General features: G+C 42.5%; 1 protein-coding gene across 1 annotated transcript; it reads right to left on the reverse strand.

Annotated features, from left to right (window-relative positions):
- Nucleotides 1-985: 985 nt before the first annotated feature.
- On the reverse strand, nt 986-27,279 carry TIMM17A (translocase of inner mitochondrial membrane 17A). Its single transcript, XM_032764992.2, has 6 exons — nt 27,182-27,279; nt 18,026-18,125; nt 14,453-14,516; nt 10,069-10,197; nt 8,675-8,785; nt 986-4,843 (listed from the first exon to the last, which is right to left on the reverse strand). Exons 1-6 carry the CDS (start codon nt 27,205-27,207, stop codon nt 4,773-4,775), a joined length of 501 nt encoding a protein of 166 aa, XP_032620883.1. The 5' UTR covers nt 27,208-27,279; the 3' UTR covers nt 986-4,772.

The raw sequence follows: 27,279 nt of genomic DNA on the forward strand, positions 1-27,279 counted from the left end.
TATTTGTTTTCTCAACTTGTAAATGTTTCTTTTTGCTGGAAGGATTTTACCTCTGTTTGCTGTAACTTTGAACCTAAGGCGGGGGGAGGGAGGGGTCCCTCTGGTCTATAGGAATCTGATTACCCTGTAAAGCCTTCTCCATCCTGATTTTACAGAGATAATTTTTACCTTTTTTTTCTTTAATTAAAAGCTCTCTTTTTAAGAACCTGATTGATTTTCCTTGTTTTAAGATCCAAGGGGATTGGATCTGGACTCACCAGGGATTGGTGGGGGGAAAGGAAGGGGGTGGTTAATTTTCCCTTGTTTTAAGATCCAAGGGGATTGGATCTGGACTCACCAGGGATTGGTGGGGAAAGGAGGAGGATGGTTAATTTCTCCTTGTTTTAAGATCCAAGGGGTTTGGATCTGTGTTCACCAGGGAATTGGTGAAGTCTCTCAAGGCAACCCAGGGGGAAACAGAGAGTGCCCCAGACACTGAAATTCTACGTGGTGGCAGAGTTACTAGATCTAAGCTAGTAATTAGGCTTAGAAGTGTCCATGCAGGTCCCCACATTTGTACCCTAAAGTTCAGAGTGGGGAAAGAAACCTTGACACATGCCAATATTTTAAAATGGTAAATGGGACAATCTAGATAACTATAGGGTGGTTAGCCTGACATCCCATCCTGAATGAAATCATGGAAAGTATCATACATGATGCCTTCAGGAAACAGGTAAAGGGGGGCAGCATAACTGATGCCAAGCACCATAGTTTTATGCAAAATGGGACTTGTCAAACAACCCTGATATTTTTCATGAGATTACAAATTTGGTAGATAAGCGTAACTGTGACACACTGTATGCAGTCTTCTGTAAGGCATTTGACTGCATGACATTCCAGTTTAAAAAAAAAATCAGACTATTCATATCAATTTAGTGCACATTAAACAGATTAAAATCTGACAGATACATTGCAAAAAGTAAATGTTAGTAGGGAATCAGTCATTGGGTGAGGCTTTTAATAGGGTCCCACAGCGATCAGTCATTGGTCCAACATTATTCCATATCTTTATCTATGCACTAGAATAAAATATAAAATTATTGCTGGTGTCACAAAATTGGTGGAGGGGAAATGATACAGGTCAGTTCTACAGACCAATCTGAATCACTTACGCTGGATTTTTCTAGAAAAGAGATGTTTTCATACCACCAAATGCAAGTACATACATTTAGGAACAAGGAATATAGGACACACATACTGGATTGGGGGGGGGGGGGGCTTTAAGTGATTCTTAAAAGGATTTACAAGTCACCATGAACAATAAACTGACCATGAGCTCCTTTGCTGTGGCTAAGGCTATGTCTACACTGCAATCACATGGTGACCAGACAGACCCAAACTAGCTAGCTCAGGTCCTGCAGCAGTGAAGCTCTGGCAACATGTGCTTCAGCATGGGCTAAACAAGCCTGCCTGCAGCCCTGGGTAATTACTTGGGAGGCTTCCTTGCAGTGAAGCATGACCTGCTGCACCCTCATTGCTCTGGGACCTGCACTGAAGGTCAATAAATTCATGCTGGAAATAAGGAGCAAATTTTTAACAGTGAGGCTAGTTAAACATTGCAACAAATTATCAAACGGTGTACTGGATTCTCCATCACTTGAAGTCTTTCATCAGGAAAGGGCAACTACCAGCAGCTCATTTTATTTAGGCCACCACAGCCCAGTTTGGAGTAGGCAATTTGGTGGCACTAGAGCCAGGAACAGAGGAGGCTGGGGCATGGTGGGGGGAGAGCCCCACCTATGAGCAGATGCCACAGCCTCACGTGATGCGTAAGAGCCAATGGAACAGGTGCTCACTCTCCAATTCCCACATCACACTCCTCCAGGAGCAGGACCCATTTCTCCCACATCACGGCTTCTCAAAGGGGTTGTAGTGGTCAACTACTGTCTTAAAGTTACCCATCTCAATTTTAAATCAAGATTGAATGTCTTTCTAAATGATACACTAACTCAACCAGAAATTATAGGCCTGATGCAGAAATAACGGGGTGAAATTCTGTGGCCTTTGTATGCAGCAGGCCGGACTAAAAGATCACCATGGTCCCTTCTAGCCTTAAAATCATGAATTCCTGTAAGGTTTTTTTAAAACATTGATATATACTCTGCCTTAACTTCACTCAACAGTTTAGGATTGAGTTTCTTTTTTTAATTATTAAATTGTTCATATATGGAACAGTAATCAAGAGACCCAAAGAGAATTCTACCATGTGATTATAATTTCAGATTAGAAACGTCAGCCTTAAGTCAATTTTATAATATGTTCGCTTTTAGAGCCTGGGTCATCTGGCAGTTTTGTCTCACTCACACAGCATAGCTCACTCCACTTTCCTCCTCTCCCTGTTGAGTAGCTCTAGTCTAATGGATTTTCAGTTTGGTTGGGTTTATTTATTTGTGTTTGACCAAAAATAACCTTTCATCCTATTCTTCATAGCTGGGAGTTTCTCCTTCAGCAGAGGTGGGTACATAAAATCTTCAGAGAACTCCTTAAGAACTGCCCTCTAACAATGGGACTAAGGTCACAAGCTGCCCTTTGCAGAGATGGCCATTACCATCATTGTTCCCAATGGGAATAAAGCCCTGCTGCCTCACAAAGGATGGTGCTATACTTCACCACCTCTGCACTGAGGAGCAGGTACATGAGGTATTAACCATCTTTGCTATGGCCTCAGTCAGCACTTTGGGAATGAGTTCTCAGCCCACCTTTGGTTTCTGTCTTGCTTTATCAAAAATAAATGTGTTTTGCACAAGTGATCATCACAAAGCTCAGTTAAAGAGGAAGGAGATTTTAAAATTCAGAATATATCTTACACTCTACATACTTGGTACTTGCACTAACAATATTTATTATAAACTATTTTCCCCCCTATTTTGTACATGAGCATCTTATAGATACATGGTAATTATCTAACATTCTTTTTTCTGTTTAAGCAAGCATGATCACTTACTAGTACCAATCCACAAAGAAGATATGGCTGACTAAACATATTGTGCTTATTTGAGTACAGCATTTGTTCCAATCCTTTTAAAATGACCCATTTCAAGGCTCAGGCTCACAAACAGACAAGATTTAAAAATATGCATTATAGACACTATGTATTTACATTTTCTTGCTCAAATGAGCTAAAAGCTACAGCCAAACCTCACTAATTCCCATTAGTGACAGAAAGAGACCCAGTGTGAACGCTACCACATTTCAAACATTAGTACCTAAAGTCCCAAAAACCAAGGATACTGCATCACAAAATTGAGTTGCTCATCCCCCCCAACACACAGATGTAGTGTCATTTTAATTATTTATTATACTATTTCATAATACTAGTATGGTAAACAGTTTTATAAAAATAATGAAGTCCTTGAGGTCTCATACTGTCATCACATCTTTGAGCAGTGGAGTAAGGCAAATATTTTTATGCATTATAAAAGCATGGAAATCATTGAAGTTCTGCTTTAATTAATACCTGGCCCATGTTCAAAAAACAAGAAAAATATTTTCTTTCCAGCTGCACCTGAGGAATCAGTAACTTTTTATTAATGCAAATGACACTCTCATCAATACAGAACTTTTCTTCTGAAGTATTTTGAGCATTACACACCATCAAAACTAAGAGAAAGGTCAGGAATCAAGGCACAGTAGCCCTGTAGGAAAAAGAATTCTGGAACAGGCACCTTTTATAAGCAAGATATTTTACTTACAATTTGGCTTTAATTTGTGTGGAAAGAAATACTTTATGCAGCACAAAGGAGAGTTACAAAAATGTATTACTCTTCATTGGCTCAACACACAATATCCTCCCCAAAATTCACCTCAGGAGTGTTGATTGGAACTCATGTAGATGAATGAATTTTCTTAAAATAAACTGAAATGCTCAGTATTGTGACCTGCATGTGATACTGATTGTGAAGAGAGAGGATAAAGTTCTATTGTTAATGGTTAAACAATGGTTAATACCTAAGGCTAAGATCTTGTCACGGATATTTTCAGTAAAGTCAGGAACAGGTCATGGGCAATCGTAATAAATAATAATAATAAAATCACGGAAGCCCATGACCTGTCCCTGACTTTTACTAAAAACATCCATGACAAAATTGGGAGCCTAGGCATCTGCACATGGGCTGGGAGCTCCAGGGTCCCCTTCCACTGGTGGCTCCAAGTCACCGGGGTTTCCCCCAGTTGCCCACAACAGCCGGAAGCTCCAGGGATTCCCCCTGCCACTGCAGTGGTGGGGATCCCCTGTGCTGCCCGCCATGGCAGGAAGCTGCAGGGATCCCCCGTGCCGCCTGTGGTGGCCGGGAGCAGCAGGGGGCTCCTGCATCTCCCAGCCTCCACAGGCAGCAGGGGACCCTGCAGCTTCCGGCCAGCGCTGGCTGCAGTCATGGATTCTGTGACTAAATCGCACCCTTGTTAATACCACACTTCAGAGAAGTCCCCAAGGAAATTCATTTCATTCCATATCCAAAGTAGTACAGCATTCTGTTTGATCCTCACCTTACGCATTAACGTGTTATGTCAGACATATCAACTTTACAACAATGGAATCCTATGATGAATAAATATATTTATGATCTTCTAAAAGTTCTCTTGTGCACCTTTACAATGGAAAAGTGCTAAGTGTCCTCTTGCCATAGTTTGCACAAAGAGGTCTACCATACACTTCCAATTTTCTATATCTTGGTTTTCCAGCACTTTATAAATGACAGCTCACATGTACAATATGAAACAGTAGAACAATGTAATCATTGATATTGCCTATAATCTCCAAATGGGGAGGGCTGCAACTGGGAGGGATCATCTGAAAATTGAGGGCCTGTTAAAGGGAAGAAAATAATTAATAAAGGCAAAAGGAAGATTAGTAGGACAGTGATTTATGACAAAATATTATGATACACTTTCAAAGTATTGTCTGTTTGCATAAATCCTTTCTGGATTAGCAGGACCAAGAATAAAGAAGGCTTCCATGTACATACTCTCTTTCACTCAATGAAATCAAAGCTTTACTCACTAAAATAAAGCCTTACTCATGCAAGGTCAGTTATGTGTTTTCATCCCCATTTTACAGAAAGAAGACATGCGGTATGGCGAGATGAAAGGAAAGATTTTCAGAATTACCTGCATAATTTAGGATCCTAAATCCCAATGACTTCCAATGGGATTTAGACACTTTACCCGGTATCAGTTAGCCAGTGTAGCTGAATGAATACTACCATAGAGCCCTGACTTCTAGGGCTTGGCTCTGACCACTACATGCACAGGTTTTTATTATTTAGACACATGGAGCGTAAGACAGGTAAACAGTTAACACTCCTTCACTAATAACTCACACATGTGTTAAAAGAAACTACAGAACTGGAATTAATTTGCAAACTGCAAACCATTAAATTAGGCTTGAATAAAGACTAGGAGTGGATGGGTCATTACACAAAGTAAAAACTATTTCCCCATGCTTATTTTTCCCCTACTGTTACTCTCACTGTTTTGTCAACTGTTAGAAATGGGCCATCCTGATCATCACTACAAAAGGTTTTTTCTCCTACTGATAATAGCCCACCTTAATTGATCAGTCTAGTTATAGTTGGTATGGCAACACCCATTTTTTTCATGTTCTCTGTGTATATACATCCTTCTACTGTATTTTCCACTGCATGCATCCGATGAAGTGGATTTTAGCCCACGAAAGCTTATGCCCAAATAAATTTGTTAGTCTCTAAGGTGCCACAAGGACTCTTCGTTCTTTTTGCTGATACAGACTAACACGGTTACCACTCAAACATGATTTACAAAACAATTCTGGATCAAAGAGGAAAATTTATGATAATTTGGAGACACCAATAAGAATGCTACTGAAACACTGGGTCAGCAGGAATTAGTGTCTTTAATATACCTAAAGGCCTGTCTAAGTCATGACTTCACAAATTCCATGGAAATAGTGAAATTAGCTCCTCCCCACTGAGGCTGCAGCTGCTCATTGCAGCTTAGCAGGCCTTGCCCCATCCTGGAGGAGGACAGGGAGGTGGTGGACCAGTCCTATCCCAAGGACTAAGAGGAGCAGCCTCACCACGTAGTGCAGCTGGTTCAGCATGGCTCAAAGCAGTGATTGTGGCCCAACTTGCTTTGTGCTCAGATTCAGCCCAGGACACTGCAGCTGACAGAGGGAGTGGCACTGATAATGCACTGATTAGGAGCTCCAGCCTGGCCCACACCACAGTGGTCCCCAGCAGGTCCAGGGGAGACTGGAGCCAATGCCAGCGCCACTTGGAACACAAGCAGGTGTGTGAGAGGGCTGACCGCAGTCAGAAGAATTGGGGTGCAGGGATGGTTCCCAGTCTCATTCCTTGCCAGCTGGTGCTACAGTATCTCCCCTGAGCCCGGTTGCTATGGGGGCAGACTGAGGCTCCTAATCACCACATTTCCATTGATGCTCCCCCCAAACAGAAAGCAGCAGAATTGGCCCGGTCCAGAGCTGAGTGCAGGGCAAGCTGGATGCCAGCTCCTATCCCAGACTGGTCTGGACAGCAGCATATGGTGACACTCTCTCACGCTGCCATCTTTCTCCACTCCCCAGGACAGGTCCAGGACTGTAACAGTCTGCTAACTCCTATGAACAGCTGCAGCCTCAGCAGGGAGGTGGAAGCAGGGATGCTCACTTCTGCCTCCCTGCAACTGGAAAAGTCTTTTGGCTGCCATGCATACCCCATGAAATACAAACATTGCCCCAGCTTGTTGTTATGGGGGAGCACAGACAGTGTTGTACAGATAAATCCCTGAGAAAAATCACATTTTTTTTTTTAAATCATAGCAGCATCATGGAGCAATTTTGTTTTATTTTTAGGTTGGCCTGTTACTTAGATCCAGTCTACACTGCATGTGCAATAGTGTTTTTGTACCCAGGCTGTGAAAGGCACCTATGACTTTGTTACAACTCTCAGAGGTATGTTCACAAATAAGCTTTTTTCACAACAGGTATCACACTTTTGCCTGTTTACCTCAGTGCATTCTGGGGGGGGGAAAAAAATCTAGGCAGCTATCCTCATTAGAAGACAGAATGCTCAGAGGACATGCACAAAGAGTGGTACCAGCAATACAGAGATCAGTGCACTCTAGGATGTCCTACTGCAGAGAACTGGGAAGGAGGAAGATGGGCAAACCTAACTAAATACTACATAGGCACAGATGGAAGGTTCTGTCTACACTGGAAAACTTTATAACCTTGTTGTAGAAACACAACCATGCATCATCGTCAGCTGCTGGCAAGGCCAGCACATGCAACTCCCAGGGATACCAGCCAGGTATTAAACATGTTTTATATCGATCCAGGCCATGTTTACAGCCAGCTATGTAAATAACTGGTTACAAACTCAGTTAACCAGAGTCTCTGACTTCATTTTCTTTTAAAGAGATAGTCTCTCACTATTATAGTTGCAAAGAAAACTTTTCTCTGTAAAGATTTCAATATTTTAAGCACCGTAATGGTCTATGAGTATTATCCCCATTCTACAGATGAGACAACTGAGACAGACAGGTTAACTGATTTGAACCAGTAAGTCAGAGGAAGAAATGAGAACAGAGTTCTAGTCCTGCTGCTATAAACACTACACTGTCCTTCCTCTGAAAATTATTCACGTACAAGAACACAGGGCAAATATATCTAGAATGCTATATTCCTAATGATGAGGTGGCAGAGACCAGGTGTAAAGTAGGTGGCCTGGAATATCATGCAATATCGAAATATAATAAGGGAAAGTGGTTCTCCACAGTCACTTAAACAAGAGATTTGGGGTCCCCACTAACTTAAAATGGTTGTTTCTAGCTCCCTTCCAGTCAAAAAAAGCCTTTAGAACATGAACTGTGGTCTATGTTAGTCTGCAATCAAACAGGAAAAGCTTCCCAAATTAATCTTATTTATGTTTTGATGCTGCATGTTAATTATCAGGGACATTGATCCTTCATGTTCTTGGAAATGCACACAACAACTAAACAACACTTATACTTTGTACCAACACAGATGTGCTATTTGGGCCTGACACAGCAAAAATGGATGAGAACACCTGCCTTATCTCAGTACATAAGTAAAGTTTGTCACAAAATGTCCATGTGAATGGCTTTTGCCCTCCAGATAATAGTCTCTCTCAGAAATGGCATCACCACATCATATTACTGCCTACAACATTAATCTGCCTTTCTTTTTCATCAGGTCCCTGAATATACCTGACCAATTGCATCACAGAAGAGAGACTATTATCTGGAGGGCAAAAGCCATTCACATGGACACTTGTGACAAAGTTTACTTACGTATTGAGATCTGTTCTGCTGACCTGCCTATGTGTGAATTAACATGGAAGATGAGAAGGGGACAAAAAGGTACAAATGTGATAAGGTTGGAGGAAGGGATGCAAACAGATAAATTAACTCCTACAGTACCTAAAATCTGCATAATTGAACTATACATTGGAAAGACAAATATAGAATGAAGAAAATCAGAATCTTAAAGACATCCTAGAAAATGAATCCGGTATTTCAATACTTGAAAAAGGAATCTGGCCATTTCATTTCCCATAAACTGTTGTGCTTGAGTGTTTGTATTCTGAGAAAGCATAACAAACATTTTGAGGTACTGTAATCTGAAGTGCAGAACACATACCATTTGGAAATTGCGTGGAGGCAAATCTTGTTAATAGGATACCAGCTCCTTCAATTAAAGCTAGAAGTATTCCTCCCATAGCAGCTGAACCAACCATGGCAACTGGTCCATCTAAAAATGTCAGAATACAAAACAGATTGCTTTTCAAAACCCTGTTTGGTACAGGATTGGCAATTTATACATCACTTTTAATACAATTCCCACCACTCCAGTGATCAGACTGTGAAGTAGATTTGTCACCACTAACATTACAAGTAAAGATACAATTACCACACATACCATGAAACAAGATAGCACTTGTACTCTTTAAGAGTACAGACATTTTAGTTTGCTTTTCTCTAGCACCTTCCATCCACAGACTTCAAAATACTTACGATGCCCTAGTGAGTTAGGTACTATTTATTATTTGCATTGCAGTAGTGCTTAAGGGCCCTAGCCTGGACTCCATTGTGCAAGGTGTTGCAGCGTTATCCTCATTCTACAAAGGGAGATATGAAAGCAAAGAGAAGGTATTTTGCCCAGTGTTTCTCAGATGATCAGTGGCAAATCTTGACTCCTAGTTCTGTGCTTTAATCACTACACAATCCTTCCTCATAGTATTGGCAGTGGCCAAACAAAAAACTCAAGCACATGCTTAAGTCCATCCCTTTTCACAGAAGTGTCTAGTCTCCAGATTCTGTGCTGGAGTTAATAGATGGGAGTCCAAGTTGTCATTCGTGGACATATTTAACTCAACTATTATCTAGATTAAAGATCATTTTTACCATTAAGAAATTAGACTATTTAGAATATTTGTATTTATAAAAACAAATGTACTTACTGTATGTAATATAATACTATCCATGCTTAATTTGTCATCCACAAAATTAGATCTTTAACGTCCATTAAGACCCACAAAAAACCCTTTCAACTACACAGTGTTGTCAACATTAACACGCTCAACAAAATATTGTTGAGAAGGTCTAACTGCTCTACTTCCAATTTTCACAAATGGAACAATTCAGGAGAGCATTAAGAACATGTTTAGGTCCCATGGACTATTGAGAATACTTCCTGAATTGGGCCTAAATGATGTATTGCAACTTTAAAAGCAAACTCTAATCCACCATGTTAAAAGATCTTTAAATAACCATTTTGAATGTATTATGCCACTATTGATAAAACAGTGAAGACAATTACAACATACTATATTCTTAAAAATAGAAAACAAAACAAAAAGGGTTAATATTGCTTTTCAGGTATACGGGATTCCAAAGTTTCATAAAAGATAAATGAAGTTCTTTCTAATTACCTGATCGTCACTGAAATGTCTGACAGGGACAAAAATTTGGTATTTATAGTTTCAAATATAAAAGCTTTTCAATACCCATTGCCCCCAGGTCGCAGTTCCTTACTTCTTGAGGCCAATATGGCTCCAGTTAAGGCACCACTTGTGATTGAGTTCCAGGGATCTTCTTTACCCCTCATTTTCACCATACTACAGTCAATCATGGAAAAGAGACCACCCCAGACTGCAAAGCTACCTGTTTGGGGGGAAAAAAAATTTTTAAAGCACAGTAACCAAAGCTATACTCCAGCCACATTATAAAGTTGTGTGTTGGAATATTTTAGGAAATTTACTTTTGAGCCTTAAAATATACCCAAACTCACAAAAACTAGATTAAAACATTATATAAACGGAATTCAGGAAATATCTTTACTCATCCAATAAAGTGGGTAATAATATTTACTGTTTTGCGTTAGACAACAAAATGCTTCCCAAATATCAGTGATTGTAAAGCCATTAAGCCATCCTACTACTGCTGGCTTAATGATCAGAGGATCTTTAGTATTTAACTATAAATGTAACAGTTTAAAGGTTTTTTTCCCTTCTGCCAATGGAACCATCATAGAATCATAGAAGTGTAGGACTGGAAGGGATCACAACAGATTTTCTAGTCCAATCCCCTGCACTCAAGGTAAGTATTATCTAGACCAGTGGTCACCAACCAGTCGATCCTAAAGGATCTCCCCGTCAATCGCGATCTCCAGTGGCATAGTGTGGCTGCCTTTAAGGCAGACTCCCTGCCTACCCCAGCCACCCACTGCTCCCAGAAGAGACCAGCACAGCGCCGGGGGTGGACAGAGGTCTCCCACCATGCGCTGTGCCTGCCTGCAAGCACCACCCCCACAGCTCCAATTGGCTGAGAGAGCTGCAGGGGCAGTGCTTGCAGAGAGAGACAGTGTGCAGAAGCACGTGCTCCTCCCACTCCAGGGGCCACAGGGCCATGTTGGCCCCTTCTGGGAGCGGTGTGGGGCTGTGGTAGGGACGGAGCCTGCCTTAGCCTTGCTGTGCCTGCTGCTAACTGGGAGCCACCAGTAAGTGCTGCCTGGCGGGAAGCTGCACCCCAAATCCCATCCCTGAGCCCCCTCCCAGAAACAGCACTCCATATCCCCTCCTGCACCCCAACACTGCCCCAGGCCCCTCTTGCACCCAAACTCCCTCCTACAGCTTGCACTCCTCACCCCCTCCTGTACCCCAACTCCCTGCCCCCTCCCACACTGCGAACTCCTCGGCCCCAGCCCAGAGCCTACACCCCTTCCCGAACCCCAACTCCCTGAAAGTGAGTGAAGGTGGGGGACAGCAAGCAATGGAGAGAGGGGGGATGGAGTGGGCAGGGCTTTGGGGAAGGGGCTGGGCAGATCCTGGGTTGCCTTTAGATTCAAAAAGTGATCTTGAGCGTCAAAAAGTTGAAGACCACTGATCTAGACCATCCCTGACAAGTATTAGTCTAACCTACTCTTAAAAATCTCCAGTGACAGAGATTTCACAACCTTCCTAGACAGTTTATTCCAGTGCTGACTGTTAGGAAGTTTTTCCTAATGTCCAACTTAAACCACCCTTGCTGCTTCTTGTCCTATCCTCAGAGGTTAAAGAGAACAATTTTTCACTCTCCTCCTTGTAACAACCTTTTACGTACCTGAAAACTTTTACCCGCCCCCACCACCCAGTCTTCTCTTCTCCAGACTAAACAAACCCAATTTTTTCAATCTTTCCTCATAGGTCATATTTTCTAGACCTTTAATCATTTTTGTTGCTCTTCTCTGGACTTTCTCCAATTTGTCCACATCATTCCTGAAACGTGGCACTCAGAACTGGACACAATACTCCAGCTGAGGACTAATCAGTGCAGAGTACAGCAGAACTACTTCTCATGTTTTGCTTACAACAGTCCTTCTAATACATAAAAATCATAAATCATAAACAAATGCTGTATGAGAGTTTAGTATCTTATTTCAATACTGCTTTTGTCATCTCCAAAACATGTTTAATATTAGTCTGTATGGCAGCTGCCAGCAGAATGCAACTGGCAAGATTTCTAGAAAGGCAAATTAAAAAACTACTTAACAAAAAATCTAGTTCAGTACATTTTCTTGCAATCCTCTTTATTTTGAAGTGCTTTCATGCTTGTAAAAGCTTAATGCCAGAAAATAAAAACAGAAGACTTCAGTCCTCTATTTTAAGAAGGGCACGATGAACAGCAACAATAGCTTCTCCAGAATGCAATACCAATTTCTGTGCTCTTCAAGGAGTCTGCTGCCATCAATGCATTTTCTTCCTTCAATTTTTCCCTCTTGCAAGATCTAGTCAATATTCCTTCCTCTTTCCTTCTTGAAGTAAAATTACCCAGAACATACAACTTTTTGTTAGAATAGCAACAGCGAGACAAGGAATATAACTTCACGTATACCTTACTACCAAATCACCTTTAACGGTGATAGGATTGTTAAAGCTTCATTTTGAATAAATCCTTGAAACAGCCACCAAGAGACCAAATATGGATAATAATGTTGTGATTTTGGACAGCTGTCCACTGAGACCTCCGACTCCTTTTACAAAAACAACATACTGTAGGTCAGATAACCAGTTAGGGGTAGATCCAAAAAGGGGACTCAGGCTCAGCACTGCACTGCCTAACTTCAGGTGCCCTGACACTTAGTGGAATCCACAGCTCCAAGTTAGGTGCTCAAGCTCCCTATACAATGTATGTGGAGGGTTAGGCACCTAAAATGTGAATTTACAAAAGCCAACAGAGTAGGGAGCTGCCTAAGCTAGCCCATAGGAAATGTAAAGCTAGAAGGGACCTTGAGAGGTCCTCTAGTCCAGGCTTCCAAACTGAGGCAGGATCAAGTACACTTAGATCATCCCTGACAGGGGTTTGCCTAATCTGTTCTTCAAAACTTCACTTGGAAGCCTGGTCCAGTGCTTAGCTAGCCTTGTGGTTAGAAAGTTTTTCCTAATATTTAGCCTAATTCTCCCTTGCGGCAGATTAAGGTCATTACTTCTTCCTACCTCCAGAGGCCATGGAGAAGTAATCACTATCTTCTTTATAACAGCCCTTAACATATGTGAAGACTTACCAGGTTCCTCCTCAGTCTTTTTTCCTCAAGACTAAACATACCCATTTTTTTTTAACCTTTCCTCATAGGTCCAGTTTTCTAAATCTTTTATCATGTTGGTTGCTTTCTTCTGGACTCTCTCCAACTTATCTATATCTTTTATAAAGTGTGGCAGCCAGAACTGGCACACGGTATTCCAGCTGAGGCTCACCAGTGCTAAATAGAGCAGGACAATTACCTCCTGTGTCTTACATACAATACTCCTGTTAACAACACACCAGAATGATAACTTCACAATTGCATCTCATTGTTGACTCATATTCAATTTATGATAGACTATAACCCCCAGATGCTTTTCAGCAGTGTGACCACCTAGTCAGTTATTTCCCATTTTGTAGTGTGGTACTTTGTACCTGTTTTTATTGAATTTCACCTTATTGATTTCAGACCAGTTCTCCAGTTTGTCAAGGTAATTTTGAATTCTAATCAAGTTCTCCGAAGTGTTAGCAACTTCTCCCAGCTTGGTGTCATATACATATTTTATAAGCATCCTCTCCACTCCATTTCCAAGTCATTAATGAATGGCAAGGAAGGGTGTGGTATAAGCCCTGCCCTTTAAAGGGACTTAGGCACCTAACTCCAAGTCAGAGGGAGAGATTCACAGCCACGAACCCTCTCCTGGAGTTAGGCACCAAAGCTAGGTCAGTCCTTTCTAGCAAAAGCAGAAGGAGGAAGAAGAGGTGGCAGCAGCTATCGCTTCATTCCGTATAGTTCTGTGGTCAGTGCATACAATTCCCAAAGAGGAGCAGGGTCTTGAAGTTCAGCCTCTCACTTCCCAAGTGAGTGCCCTAATCACTGGGCTGTGGGGTATCCTGGGGTAGGTTTCTCTCTCTGGTTCCTGTTAAAGCTGGTCAACTTTGTATAAAATAATTAAATATTCATTGGAATAGGGACTTCAACCTCACTCTTTATATCCCAGAGGAGTTCCCTAATCACTGAGTTCTAATGTCACTCTCACTTTCTCTCTGGCCCAATCCACTAGGCATGCTCTACGGTGACCTTTGAGCACTCCTACTGGATCGGGCCCCACAGGCAAGATAGGTGGCAAACATCTAGTTTGGAAATCTCACTGGGGCTTAGGTATGAAGTAGGTGTCAGGTAAATGTGCACACTACCAGCAGAAAGGTAGGCACCTGAAGGGTTAGATGGCAACTGAGTATTGGGGTCTAAATTTTGACTTAAGTGCCTGAAATGGCAGTTAGGTGCTTTTGTGGATCTAGTCCTTAGAGGTTCTGAATCCCATCCAAATCCCCTGAGCTATTCTGTTCCCTTGAAGTTCTCTTTTAAAATTGGAAAAAGATTTAACAATACAGACTTAAGTGTACAGACTGCAATTACCTCCCAATTGTGGTGCTCTGGTTTTAATAGCTGTCAAACTTCCCCGCAGCCGGTGGTTTACACCCTAAAATAAACCAAAGATGACAATCAGAATGAAACAAAACTGAACATTTAATTTTTACAGCTAAATAAATTGCATGCTTTCAGACCCAGTTATAGTTATTACTAAGCATCTGGAAGTTTTCATTATAAATCTGTTTTTGTCAGGAATTTATTAAAAACAGCCATTTCATACATAAACTGATGAAGTAGAATTGTTTTTAATTCATATAGTTATCAATGCTTTCTGACATTTTCATTTTCAGTTAATATTTAGTATGTAATTATAACACCTGTAAACTACACAAATAGTTGTATATAATTTTCTGTGATGATGTAAAGTCTAATTGCTGGACCACTTATTTTTTCCTTTACGGTTTAAAAAAAAAAAAAAAAAAGACACCAATAATAGTTTTACCACGTTAGAAAAACGGGAAACATTAACATGAATGGTATTATTACATTATCAATATATAGTAAAGAACCTCAAGCTTACAGAAAACAGCCAGAGTTCACAACTGACTCATTTTACCACAATCACACCCTATTGGGAATTGGAAGTACACAAAATCAGGCAGCAGTAGAGACCAGAATGCCGGTTAGTCGAGCAAGTGACTCCCCGCAATGAGAACAAAAGGGTCTATGAATAAGCCCAAGCATTACACATCTTGATAAAACTAACTAAAGAAAAATTAATAAAGCATGTTTATTCTTTCTGTCCGAACAGTAATATGTCAATACAAGCTGATATTGCGACTTGTAAATCAATGTTCATAGTAACTTTTGAAAGAACAACCATAATCTTTTGTTTACAGAGTTGCAACCAACTTTCAGAAGTTACAACAACCTCATTCTCAAGGTGTTCGTAACTCTGAGGTTCTACTGTAGTTCCTTTTCTCCTGATGATCCCAAAATTGCTTCACAAAGTATACACGCAAGAAAACCAATGAAATTCAGAGTGAAGCAATGTTATGTCAACAGATAATTCTGTTACCAACATAACCACACAAGTGAACATAGAGGAAATTTTCATCCACATAGGTAGGGAAACCTACTTTTATGAGAGACTGCCATGGAATATGTTAGGGAAACTGTTATTACACTTCTGTCTAAAAATATATCATCTATTACTAGTTACAAGTACTCCAAGACTGCTATACAAGAAAGATATAGTGAAAATAGTTTAAATTTTATACAGTTTTACAGGCAATTCTATAGTTTTTACAGTTCTACCTAACAAAGATTATTTTGTTTCGTCCTGTATATCAGTTACATTTGTGGCTATTCACACGGCAATGGTGAAGAGAAAAATATTTTTTAAAAACATCAATACGGTTTTATTTCTCTGCCAATTTTAATAGAATCAAAAAAAGTGTAGCAAGATGAAACTATTTTAAACTTTAAAAAAAAGACATAAAAACGTCTATAGATTGTTTTTTTTTTTTTTTAATTTAGAGTACTAGTGCACATTTGCATCCACACAGACGGAGAGGAATTCCAACTTTTTTAAGAATAATATCCTTATTCGCAGAAATGGAGAGTGGTAAGATAGAATGTTCCAAAGGGGTCTATACTGGGCACCATTGCTGTTCAAACATATTCATAAATGATCTGGAAAATGGAGGGCAACAGTGAGGGTGACAAAAATTTTCGAGATGAAACAGTTAATATTAACTTCAAATAGTTAGTCCAAGTCAGAACTGAGGAGAGCTATTGAGTAACTGGCAACAAAATGGCAGATGAGAATTCAGTGTGATAAAATTGCACAGTAATGCAGCCTTGGAAAACATTTCTCAACTATACAGTACAAAATGATGATTCTCAGAAACATCCACTAATGTGACACCAGTACCCCCCCACCACTGGATGAGAAAGGGGTTAAAACAGACATACCGCACACTGCTTATGTTGTGTGTCCTAACCCAGTGTTCCCAAACCTTGTGTGTCTTTTTTTTTTTTTTTTTTGCAAACCACCATCACATATACACATCTCCACCCTGGACCGCAACCCTAATCAGTAGCATAGCTGCAGGGGAGAAAGGGGAGCGGCTGCTCCCTGAGCAGTCACTCGGCGCTTCCCAGCACATCCGGGTCTTGGTGGCACTCACTTCGGCTTCGCTGTGTGCATCTTGCAGCGGCGACTCCTGCGGCCGGTGCTTCTCCTGCTCCCCCCGCCTTGCTTTGTGTCAGCCGGTGATGTGTCCTCTCTGTGCCCGCTGGGGATGCCTGTTAGTTTGTGGCTCCAGCTGCACCTGGCTGAGGACTAATCAGTGCGGGTTTCCCACAGGCAGCTCTGGGCGCGGCAGCAATTTGGCAGCGGTGCTTCAAGTCGCTTAGGTCTTGCAGCAATTCAGTGTGAGTGGGTATATTCAGCGTGGGGGTTTCTTCAGTCTTCGACGGCAAGACCTGGGTTTTGTTTTTTTTTTCTTTTTTTCCTTCGCTGCTTCACAGAGGGTGGTGCCTTTTTAATGTGTTTTCTCCCCTGGCTCTTAGAACCTGGCTATGCCACTGATCCTAATCCTGGCCAAGTGTGGAGAGGAGGCTTTGGGCCAGGGGAGCAAGCCTGCCCTGCACTCACCCCACAGCGACAGCTCCTGTTCCACTGAGCTCAGTCCAGCTCCCTGCTCTCGGCATGGCGACCTGGTGCTGGGGACAGAGTGCGACTTAATTTGGCTGATGAAAGATTTGGTCCAGTTGCCCCTCCAAGTGGCACTGCGACCCCAGGCACCAGGTCACAATGCCTGGGAAGGGACAGGAGCCACTGCTGCAAGGTGAGTGCAGGGTGGGCTTATTCTTCTCATACACTTCTCCTGGCCTGGGTGTGTGTATGTCTGCCTAGGCCAAGGCCCAATGACAAACTTAATCCAGCCCTGGACATGGCAACCCATCTAGAACCTTCCCATGATGCACTGGTGGGTCAGGACCCACTGTTTGGGAAACACTGACCTAGCGGACGGGCTTTCGTGAATCCCGTTCTTAGGTGCTTATCTCTCTCCACTCATTGTACAGAAAGCACATGCACCTAACCGAGGCTTTGTGAATCCCAGTGATTTTCTAGGCCCCCCCTGTAGGAAGATGTCTCAAAGAGGTTTCTCTGGGGCTGCCACCAGCTGTATAAGCTACAGAGAACAAGCAGAAGGCAGTGAGCTGGTGTAGAGGCACAAGACTTCTAAACAGATAGACCTGGAATCCATGTGGCTCGTGGGTGATTTACCTGGCCTGCAACCTGTTCTGCCCTGCCTCTCAATACGATGACTGGGGACAAGTACTTCACAGAATGTCAGGACTGGGAGAGACCTCAGCAGGTCATCTAGTCCAATCCCCCTGCTCAAAGCACGACCAATCCCACAACTAAATCCCCAAATCCCTAAATGGCCCCCTCAAGGATTGAACTTCCAAACCCTGGCTTTAGCAAGCCAATGCTCAAACCACTGAGCTATTTCCTCCTCTTAGGTCACTCCCACACGTTTACTGTTGGAAGGAAAGGGAAGCAAAGCTACTGCTAGTTTATCTACAAGAAATTATTTTACTCACCACTGGGGAATTTCTGAACCCTTTGATAGCCTGGAAGATTCCACCACCTATGGCTCCCATTGTGAAGGCACCACCACAGTCATCTACTATCCGCCAGGGGCTAAAGAGGGGGGAAAAAAAATTAAAGTGCTGAAATCCATGCTAAAGAACATGAAAACTACCATCATTTCTCAATTATACATTAGCTTAGTGTACCCATGCTTTCCCAAAATACTTACAAAACTATAAGATTTTCTGGCAATTTATGTACTAAGTTAATGACATGTTATTCAAAAATGAGAGTGAAACAAGACTGCCAACTGCAATATCTGTCACATCTAGTTTACTGACCTCCCAGCAAGACCAACACCATATTTACATACAGCAGAACCCCATTTATCCAATCTAACTGGGACCGGGGCCAGACTGGATAATGAAAAATTCAGATAATCAGGAGAAAGAAAGCTCTTTGCCCAATCTGTTATTTAAAGATACAGAGCTACTTTTACACTAACTGACCCCTCTTGGAAAAGCATTAAAACTTACCCCTCCTTCTTATCTACTTAATTGAAAATACAACCCCTAGTTCTTGTGCAGCAAGAGAGTCGGGCCACTCACCCTGCCCAGGGCTGACAGTCTGATCCACACTGCCTGGTTCGGTTAATACGGAGAGCCAGAAAATGGTGGCTTGGATAAATGAGGTTCTACTGTACTTAGTGGCACAGAAAGCATACCGAAACAAACCAATGATTTATCAATAGCTTGACAACCTGCCTCTCTATGGTGGTGAACATCTTCTAATTCAAAAGGAAGATTTAACCTCTTTCTCCTATCATGCACCTAGCCAAATTTCCCCTCCCCTTTGATCCCTTCTAATGGAACTCTCCCACCCTCCCCTGCTGAAACTGATTTAAATTCTTCTCTTATGCACCATGTTTCCTTAAGCACACAACAACAGACATTTAGGAATTACCAGACTGGATCAGGCTCAAGATCTATCTAGTCCAGTATTCTGTCTCCAGCAGTAGCCAGCACCAGAAACTTCAGAGCAAGGTGCAAGAACCCTGCATCAGGAAAATGTGAGAATCTGCTCCCATTTTATGTCTCGTCCTGATCTCTAACAGTTAGAGAATGGCTTCAGACCTACAAGATGAAATTTACTAACCTTCAAAGCTATTAATTACAACAATTCTATATAGTCTCATAATCCATATACACATCCAATCCCTCTCTTTGAATACTTCTGATTTTTTAGATTCAATGACCTCCTATAGCAGTTAGATCCAGTTTCAATTTGCTACCTTTCAGTTTAATTTAATGTCATTTTGTTCTTCTGTTATGAGCCAGAGAAAACAGAAGCTCCCAAATCTGTCTGTAGACCATTTTATATATTTCTCTCATGTCCTTTCTAAAATTAAAAAAACAAACAAGAACAATCTTTTCAATCTCACTTAAGAGTTTTTCAAGGCTCCTAGTCATTCTTGCTGTCCTTCTCTGAACCTCCTCTACACCTCTACAATGTCCTTTAAGAGACAGAGTGACTGATACCACACAGGTTTCAGAGTGGTAGCCGTGTTAGTCGGTATCAGCAAAAACAAGGAGTCCTTGTGGCACCTTATAGATTAACAAATTTATCTGGGCATAAGCTTTCGTGGGCTAAAACCCACTTCATCAGATGCATGCAGTGAAAAATACAGTAGGCAGGTATAAATACACAGAACATGGAAAAGACGGGAGTTGCATTACCAAGTGTGTCTGGGGGGGGTCAGTGCTAATGAGCCAATTTAATTAAGGAGGGTCCCTGTGTATTTATACCTGCCTACTGTATTTTTTCACTGCATGCATCTGATGAAGTGGGTTTTAGCCCACAAAAATGTATGCCCAAATAAATTTATTAGTCTCTAAGATGCCACAAGGACTCCTTGTTGTTTTTGCTGATACCACATAGTATATCCTAAATGAAGGCAAGCTGTTGATTTCTACAGTGGCATTATATTCTCCATGTCATTCTCCATTCCATTCCTTTTTCATCTTAATATTTTGTTTGCTTTTTTACACTGCAGCTGCATATTCAGAAGGCAAGAGCACTGAGTTGTTCATAGTATTGCCCCAGTCTCTTTTCTGAATGGATAAGTTAATTTAGAACCTTGTGGCTAAAAGACCAGTTCAAATTTTCTCTTCAATCTGCCATTCCGTTGCCCATTCAGCAAGCTTGATTAGATCACAGAATCAGAAGGTTAGAAGGGACCACAACGGTAATCTAACCTCCTGCCAAGATGCAGGATTTGCTCTGTTTAAACCATCCAAGACAGTTGGCTCTCTAGGCTTCTTTTGAAAACCTCCAGTGAAGAAGCTTCCACAAGCTCCCTAGTAAGTCTGTTCCATTGTTCTACCGTTCTTATAGTTAGGAAGTTTTTTTCCTGAGATTTAATCTAGTCTTCTGTGCTATAGTTTGACCCCGTCGCCTCTTGTCCTGCCCTGTGGCAAGAGAGAACAACTTTTCTCCATCTCTTTTATGGCAACCTTTCAACTATTTGAAGACCACTATCCTATCCCTCTTTAATCTTTTTTCCAGATGAAATATACCCAGTTCCTTCAACCTTTGCACATATGGCTTGCATTCAATCACTTTGATAATCTTTGTCGGTCGCCTCTGGATCCTTTCATAAGGATATAAGAATGGCCATACAAAGGTCCATTCAGCCCAGCATCCTGTCCTCTGACAGTGCCAACGCCAGGCGCCCCAGAGGGAACGAACAGGCAACCATCGAGTGATCCGTCCCCTGCTGCCCATTCTCAACTTCTGGCAAACAGAGGGTATGTCTACACTACGGGATTATTCCAATTTTACATAATCTGGTTTTGTAAAACAGATTGTATAAAGTCGAGTGCACGCGGCCACACTAAGCATGTTAATTTGGTGGTGTGCATCCATGTACCGAGGCTAGCGTCAATTTCCAGAGTGTTGCACTGTGGGTAGCTATCCTGTAGCTATCCCATANGATATTTGTTCAGTGTCTGTTACATGCTTGGAGATCATCAGATGAAAGGTGCTATGTAAGGACAAAGCACTGTTAACAAGATATGTTGCAAAAATTACTAAGTGAACGACTGCTTAAACAGAGAGCAGAAGGGCATGCATTAGCCTGCACCGCAACATTTATGATGCATTAGCTCTATGCCCATGGTCTCTGTGATCGTAACTTGCCAGGCAGCACTGAGCAATTTCTAAAAATCCCACAGCAGACATAGGTTAATGATATTGCACCTTCAGATCATTAAACATTAGCTGAGACTAGAGGGAATAACATTTTGTTGTTTTGGTGTCACTCTCTTTAACTGAAATGTTAATTACCTGAGCACTGTTTCGGTGTGACTTGAACTGAACAAGGAACAATAGTGAGTGCCTAGATCTGTGTAATTAAAAACCCTGCTGTAGCTGCTGTAGAAGATTTTTAGAGGTCCTACTAACATAGGTTTCGTTTTCTTGAAGCCTTGTTAAAACTATACTGAATGCAGATGGTAATGATTAAAAATTCAGTCTCTGGAAATCAATTGTTCTGTTTTGCAATGTTTGACTTGTCATCAGGAGAGTAACCATTAACTAGCTCAAACAGTTGCAGGCTCGCTGACTCTGTATCTGCTACAAATTAAAAAAAAAAAAGTACTAAAGATTCCTTCCATCCCTGATTAATTCTTAATCTTGTGTATCTTCTCTGAAGTCAGAGTGGGACTCAGTCAGATCTGGCACATCAGTCTCTATTTTCCTATCACTCAGTGGCAGCTCCAATTCTTACACTGCGTTTTGGATGTAGGAATATGCTTCCATTCTGCCCATCTCTGCTGTACATTTGTACTATACCTCACTCACTGGGTGTCAGCGTTATGATGGAAGCTGTTTAAATGAACAAGAGTGTTTTGCTTCATGCAGCCTCAGAAACCGAAAGTATGTGCGAAGTGTGGGTCCCAGGCTGCTGAATTTGGGAGAATCACTGAGGTGTCTGTGAAAACTCTGAATGGATAACTAATTCCTTATACAGAGAAATGGGCAAATGTTTTACTTTACATATGTCACCAGTGTTCTAACTTGTAATACTGAAGAGAGGAGATGCAGAAATGGTCTGTGGTAATATAGACTCCTGTAAGGCTTGAGACTGCTTGTGCTGATTAATAGTCAGTCAGTTTTCTAATATGATGTGTGGTATCTAATATGGCCAAATATTATACACTGCACATGTCAGTTGCATGCTAACTTGGTTAACCTGTGATGTTTACAGCTGGCTGTCCCTGGCTGGTGATCACAGACTTTGGTTGCTGTTTGGCAGATGAAAATATTGGCTTGAGATTGCCTTTCACCAGCTGGTATGTGGATCGGGGAGGCAATGGCTGTCTTATGGCACCAGAGGTAATTCCTCATCTGTATGAGTCTCAGTAAGTAATTATAGCCTGTATTAGGTAGGTATATATGTGTAGTGCTGTTGGAAGTATAGGATCCAGTAAAGTCCATTAACATAAATAGGAGCAGGGTTAGGTCCAAAGTAATGGATTTGGGGAACGCCAAACCTTCCCCTTTGCCCTATATACCTTCCGCACCACAAAATGAGAAATTTGAATGCCATTCAGACACATCGATATTAGTCAATACTTGGTAAAAGCCTTTTCGTTATTGGTTATCTTGCCATTCTTGCCTAATACTATGCCCAGTAACTTGCTACATTGGCTGCTACAGGTTGTTGTGGGTGTGGCATTGTCTGTCTAGTTTATCTCCCCATGGAACTTCCTGCCATGGAGTGCCATCTCCAATAGCATTGCTTGGAGGATTCATGGTCTGGTTGATTGGCACTACCATATGGGTTAAATGCCTCTGATACAAACATCAGAATGGCTACACTGGGTCAGACCAATGATCCATCTGGCCCAGTATCCTGTCTTCCAACAGTGGCCAGTGCCAGGTGCCCCAGAGGGAATGAACAGAACAGGAATCCTCAAGTGATCCGTCCCCTGTTGCCCATTCCCAGCTTTTGGCAAACAGACGCTAAGGACACCATCCCTGCCCATCTTGGCTAATAGCCATTGATGGACCTATTCTCCATGAATTTATCTAGTTCTTTTTAAAACCCTGTTATGGTCTTGGCCTTCACAACATTCTCTGGCAAGGAGTTCCACAGGTTGAGTGTGTGTTGTGTGAAGAAATACTTCCTCCTGTTTGTTTTGAATTACTGCCTATTAATTTCATCAGGTCACCCCTGGTTCTTGTGTTATGCGAAGGGGTAAATAACACATCCTTATTTACTTTCTACACACCACTCATGATTTTATAGACCTCTATCATATTCCCCCCACCCTTTAGCTGTCTCTTTTCCAAGCTGAACAGTCCCAGTCTTTTCAATCTCTCCTTCATACCCCTAATCATTTTTGTTGCCCTTTTCTGAATCTTTTTCAATTCCAATATATCTTTTTTTAGATTGGGCAACCACATCTTCATGCAGTATTCAAGACGTGGGCGTACCATGGATTTATATAGAGGCAATATGATATTCAGTCTTATTATCTATTCCTTTCTTAATTATTCCCAACATTCTGTTTGCTTTTTTGACTGCCGCTGCACACCGAATGGATGTTTTCAGAGAACTATCCACAATGATTCCAAGATCTCTTTGAGTGGCAACAGCTAATTTAGACCCTATCATTTTGCATGTATAGTTGGGATTACGTTGTCCAATGTGCATTTCTTTGCATTTATCAACACTGAATTTCATCTGCCATTTTGTTGCCCAGCCACTCAGTTTTGTGAGATCCCTTTGCAGCTCTTCGCAGTCTTACATATCTTGAGTAATTTGATGTTAAATTTAATTATATTATGGTCACTATTACAAATCAGTCCAGCAGGATTCACCTCTTGGACCAGATTCTGTGCTCCATTTAGGACTAAATCAAGAATTACCTCTCTTCTTGTGGGTTCCAAGATCAGCTGCTCCAAGCAGCAGTCATTTAAGATGTCAAGAAACTTTCTCTCTGCATCCCGTTCTGAGGTGACATGTACCCAGTCAATTTGGGGATAGTTGAAATCCCCCATTATTATTATTATAGCTTCTCTAATCTCCCTGAGCATTTCGCAATCACTATCACCATCCTGATCGGGCGGTCAGTAGTATATCCCTACTGCTATATTCTTATTATTCAAGCATGGAATTGCTATCCATAGAGATTCTATGGTACAGTTTCATTCATTTAAAATTTTTACTTCATTTGATTCCCCGCTTTCTTTCACATACAGTGTTACTTCCCCACCAGCACAACCTGTTCTGCCCTTCCAATATATTTTGTACTCTGGTATTACTGTGTCCCATTGATTATCCTCATTCCAGCAAGTTTCTGTGATGCCTATTATATCAATATCCTCACTTAATAAGATGGGTGAACTAGAGTGCTCGTATTATTTAGAATTCTAGCATTTGTATACAAGCACTTAAAAAAATTGTCACTTTTCAGCTGTGTGCCATTACATCATGTAACTGAATAGGACTCTTTCATTTAACTGTTTCTCATCAGATCCTACCTGCATTTTATCACATTCCATTCTCTCATTACTAGGACATAGAAAATCTCCATTAATAGCTTCTCCCCAAAGGCCTCATGTCTTTGTCCGAACCACGTGCTCCTCTGCACCTGTCAGCTTTCCCCCAGCCCTTAATTTAAAAACTGCTCTATGACCTTTTTAATTTTAAAAGCAAGCAATCTGGTTCCATTTTGGTTTAGGGGGAGCCCATCCTTCCTGTATAGGCTCCCCCTTTCCAAAAAGATGTCCCAGTTCCTAATAAATCTGAACTCCTCCTCCCTACACCATCATCTCATCCACGCATTGAGACCCTGCAGTTCTGCTGTCTACCTGGCCCTCCGCATGGAACTGGAAGCATTTCAGAGAATGCTACCATAGAGGTTCTGGATTTCAATCTCCAGGACTTCTCCCCTATCCTTCCCTGTGTCATTGGTACCTACATGTATGACCACTGGCTCCTCCCCAGCACTACACATAAGTCTATCTAGATGTCTCAAGAGGTCCACAGTCTTCACACCAGGCAGGGGGTTCTCTCAGTCATCACAAACCCAGCTATGTTTATAACGATCGACTCCCCCTATTACCCATCTCTTCCTAATAACTGGAGTTCCCTAGCCCAGAGAGGTAACCTCAGTGCAAGAGGATATTATGACATCATCTGGAAGGAAGGCCCCAACTACAGGATCATTTTCCCTCTGCTCCATTTGGATGTTCTCCTTCCCTGAGACTGTCATCCTCCTCAACAGCATAGAGGCTGTCAGACCAGGGGTGGGACTGTTCCACAATGTTCTGGAAAGTCTCATCTATGTACCTCTGTCTCCCTTAGCTCCTGCAGCTCAGCCACTCTGGTCTCAAAAGCCCGTGCAGTCTGAGGGCCAAGAACTCCTTGCACTGAATGCACATATCCAGTTTTTCTACATCCTTTCTATTCATTGGTGAGCAAAACTGGACACAGTACTCCACCTGAGTCCTAACCAGCACCAAGTAGAGCAGTACTATCATTTCCTGTGATTTACATGCTGTGTCTCTGTTAAAGAAATCTCAAATTGCATTTGCTTTTTTTGCAACAGCATCCCATTGCTGACTCACATTGTAGTGATCAGTGCTGCTGCCAAGACAGTTTTCCAGTATTTGTGCAGTTGGTTTTTCTTCTTTAAGTGTAGCACCTACATTGGTTTTTGTTGAATTTCATTTGGTTGTCTATAGCAGTGGTTCTCAACCAGGGGTATGTGTACTCCTGGGGATACTCAGAGGTCTTGCAGAGTGTTCTCAACTTAACTACATCACTGTTTCCTGAATGTAGGGGCTGCAGCCCCCAGGGGAGTCACAGGACAAGTTGCAAGTGCAGGGCCGGCAGTAGGGGGCAGCAAGCAGGGCAATTGCTCAGGGCCCCATGCTACACTGGGCCACACCTGCTTCAGCCCCATGTGGTGGGACTCAGACTTCAAACAAGGCTTACAAGTGAAAAAACAAGCTGAAGCATCACACTGAAATGTAAGTACAATATTTATATTCCAATCGGTTTATTTTCTAATTATGTGGTAAAAATGAGAAAGTAAGCAATTTTTCAGTAATAGTGCCCATGCATCACTGTGACATTTCTGTATTTTTATATTTGATTTTGTAAGTATTTTTTAAGAGAGGAAAAACTTGGCAGTATGCAAGACAAATCACTCCTGAAAGGAGAACAGTAGTCTGGAAAGGTTGAGAACCACCGATCTATAGCCCGGTTCTCCCATTTATCAATCCCTCTGAATTTTAGCTCTATCCTCCAAAGTATTAGCAAACCCCCACCTTTGCATCATCCGCAAACCTGATCAGTATGCTCTGGATTCCTACCACCAAGTCATTATAAAAATGTTACCACCACCAAACCCAGAACAGAACCCAGCTGAACCTTACTTGAGACCCCCCCCTCCAATCCGATATCATTCTATTAACAACAACACTTTGTTACCAATTGCTTAACCAATTGTGCATCCGCTTAACAGTGGTTCTAGCAAACCACCATTTCTCCAGCTTGCTTCTCAGAAGGTCGCGTGGCTCACTCCGAGGCACCGAAGCTGTCTCCGGACCCGACTCACGGAAATCACGCTCTGAAGTTAGTCAATTCTGAGGCTGCCCCACTATTTTTATAAGGGCATCATAGCTGTAACTCCCCCCGTTATTGTCCAGCCTGCCCTCCCGGCCTGTGGGCACAGCTGGCTGCCACCGGCCCCGCTCGCCGAGCAGGGACCCCGGGCCCGCCGCTGCGGGGCGCTCCAGGGGCTTCCCCCGTCGCCGCCAGGCAGGACTCCCTTGCCATGAGCCCGCGGGGCTACGATGGCCTCGTGCTCTGGGGCGGCACACGCCATCCCTGCCCCCCTCGGCGCGGGGCTGCTCGGCAGGCCCAGACCCGGACGGCGCGCGCCCCCGGGGGGTGCCCCCGGCAGAAGCCCGGGCCGCCCCCCCCCCCCGGCCCCCCCCCCCCCTCTCCCTCCGCGCCCCCGGGGGGGAGGGGCCCACGGGCCCAGCATGGCGCTGCCCAGCGCCCCCCGAACCGGCACAACCCCCAGATCAGAGGCGCGGGGCAACAGCCGCCCGCGCGGCAGGCAGGGAGCCCGCCAAGAGCCGCTCACCAAGGCTCGCGCGCGTACTCCTCCATCTTCGGTCAGCTGCAGAGCCGGCAATGAATGAGTCACGTGACTGACCTAGAACACGTCCACGTTCGCTCGTG

The sequence above is a fragment of the Chelonoidis abingdonii genome, chromosome 4 (genome assembly GCF_003597395.2).
Source record: "Chelonoidis abingdonii isolate Lonesome George chromosome 4, CheloAbing_2.0, whole genome shotgun sequence".
In the NCBI taxonomy this organism is placed as follows: domain Eukaryota; kingdom Metazoa; phylum Chordata; order Testudines; family Testudinidae; genus Chelonoidis; species Chelonoidis abingdonii.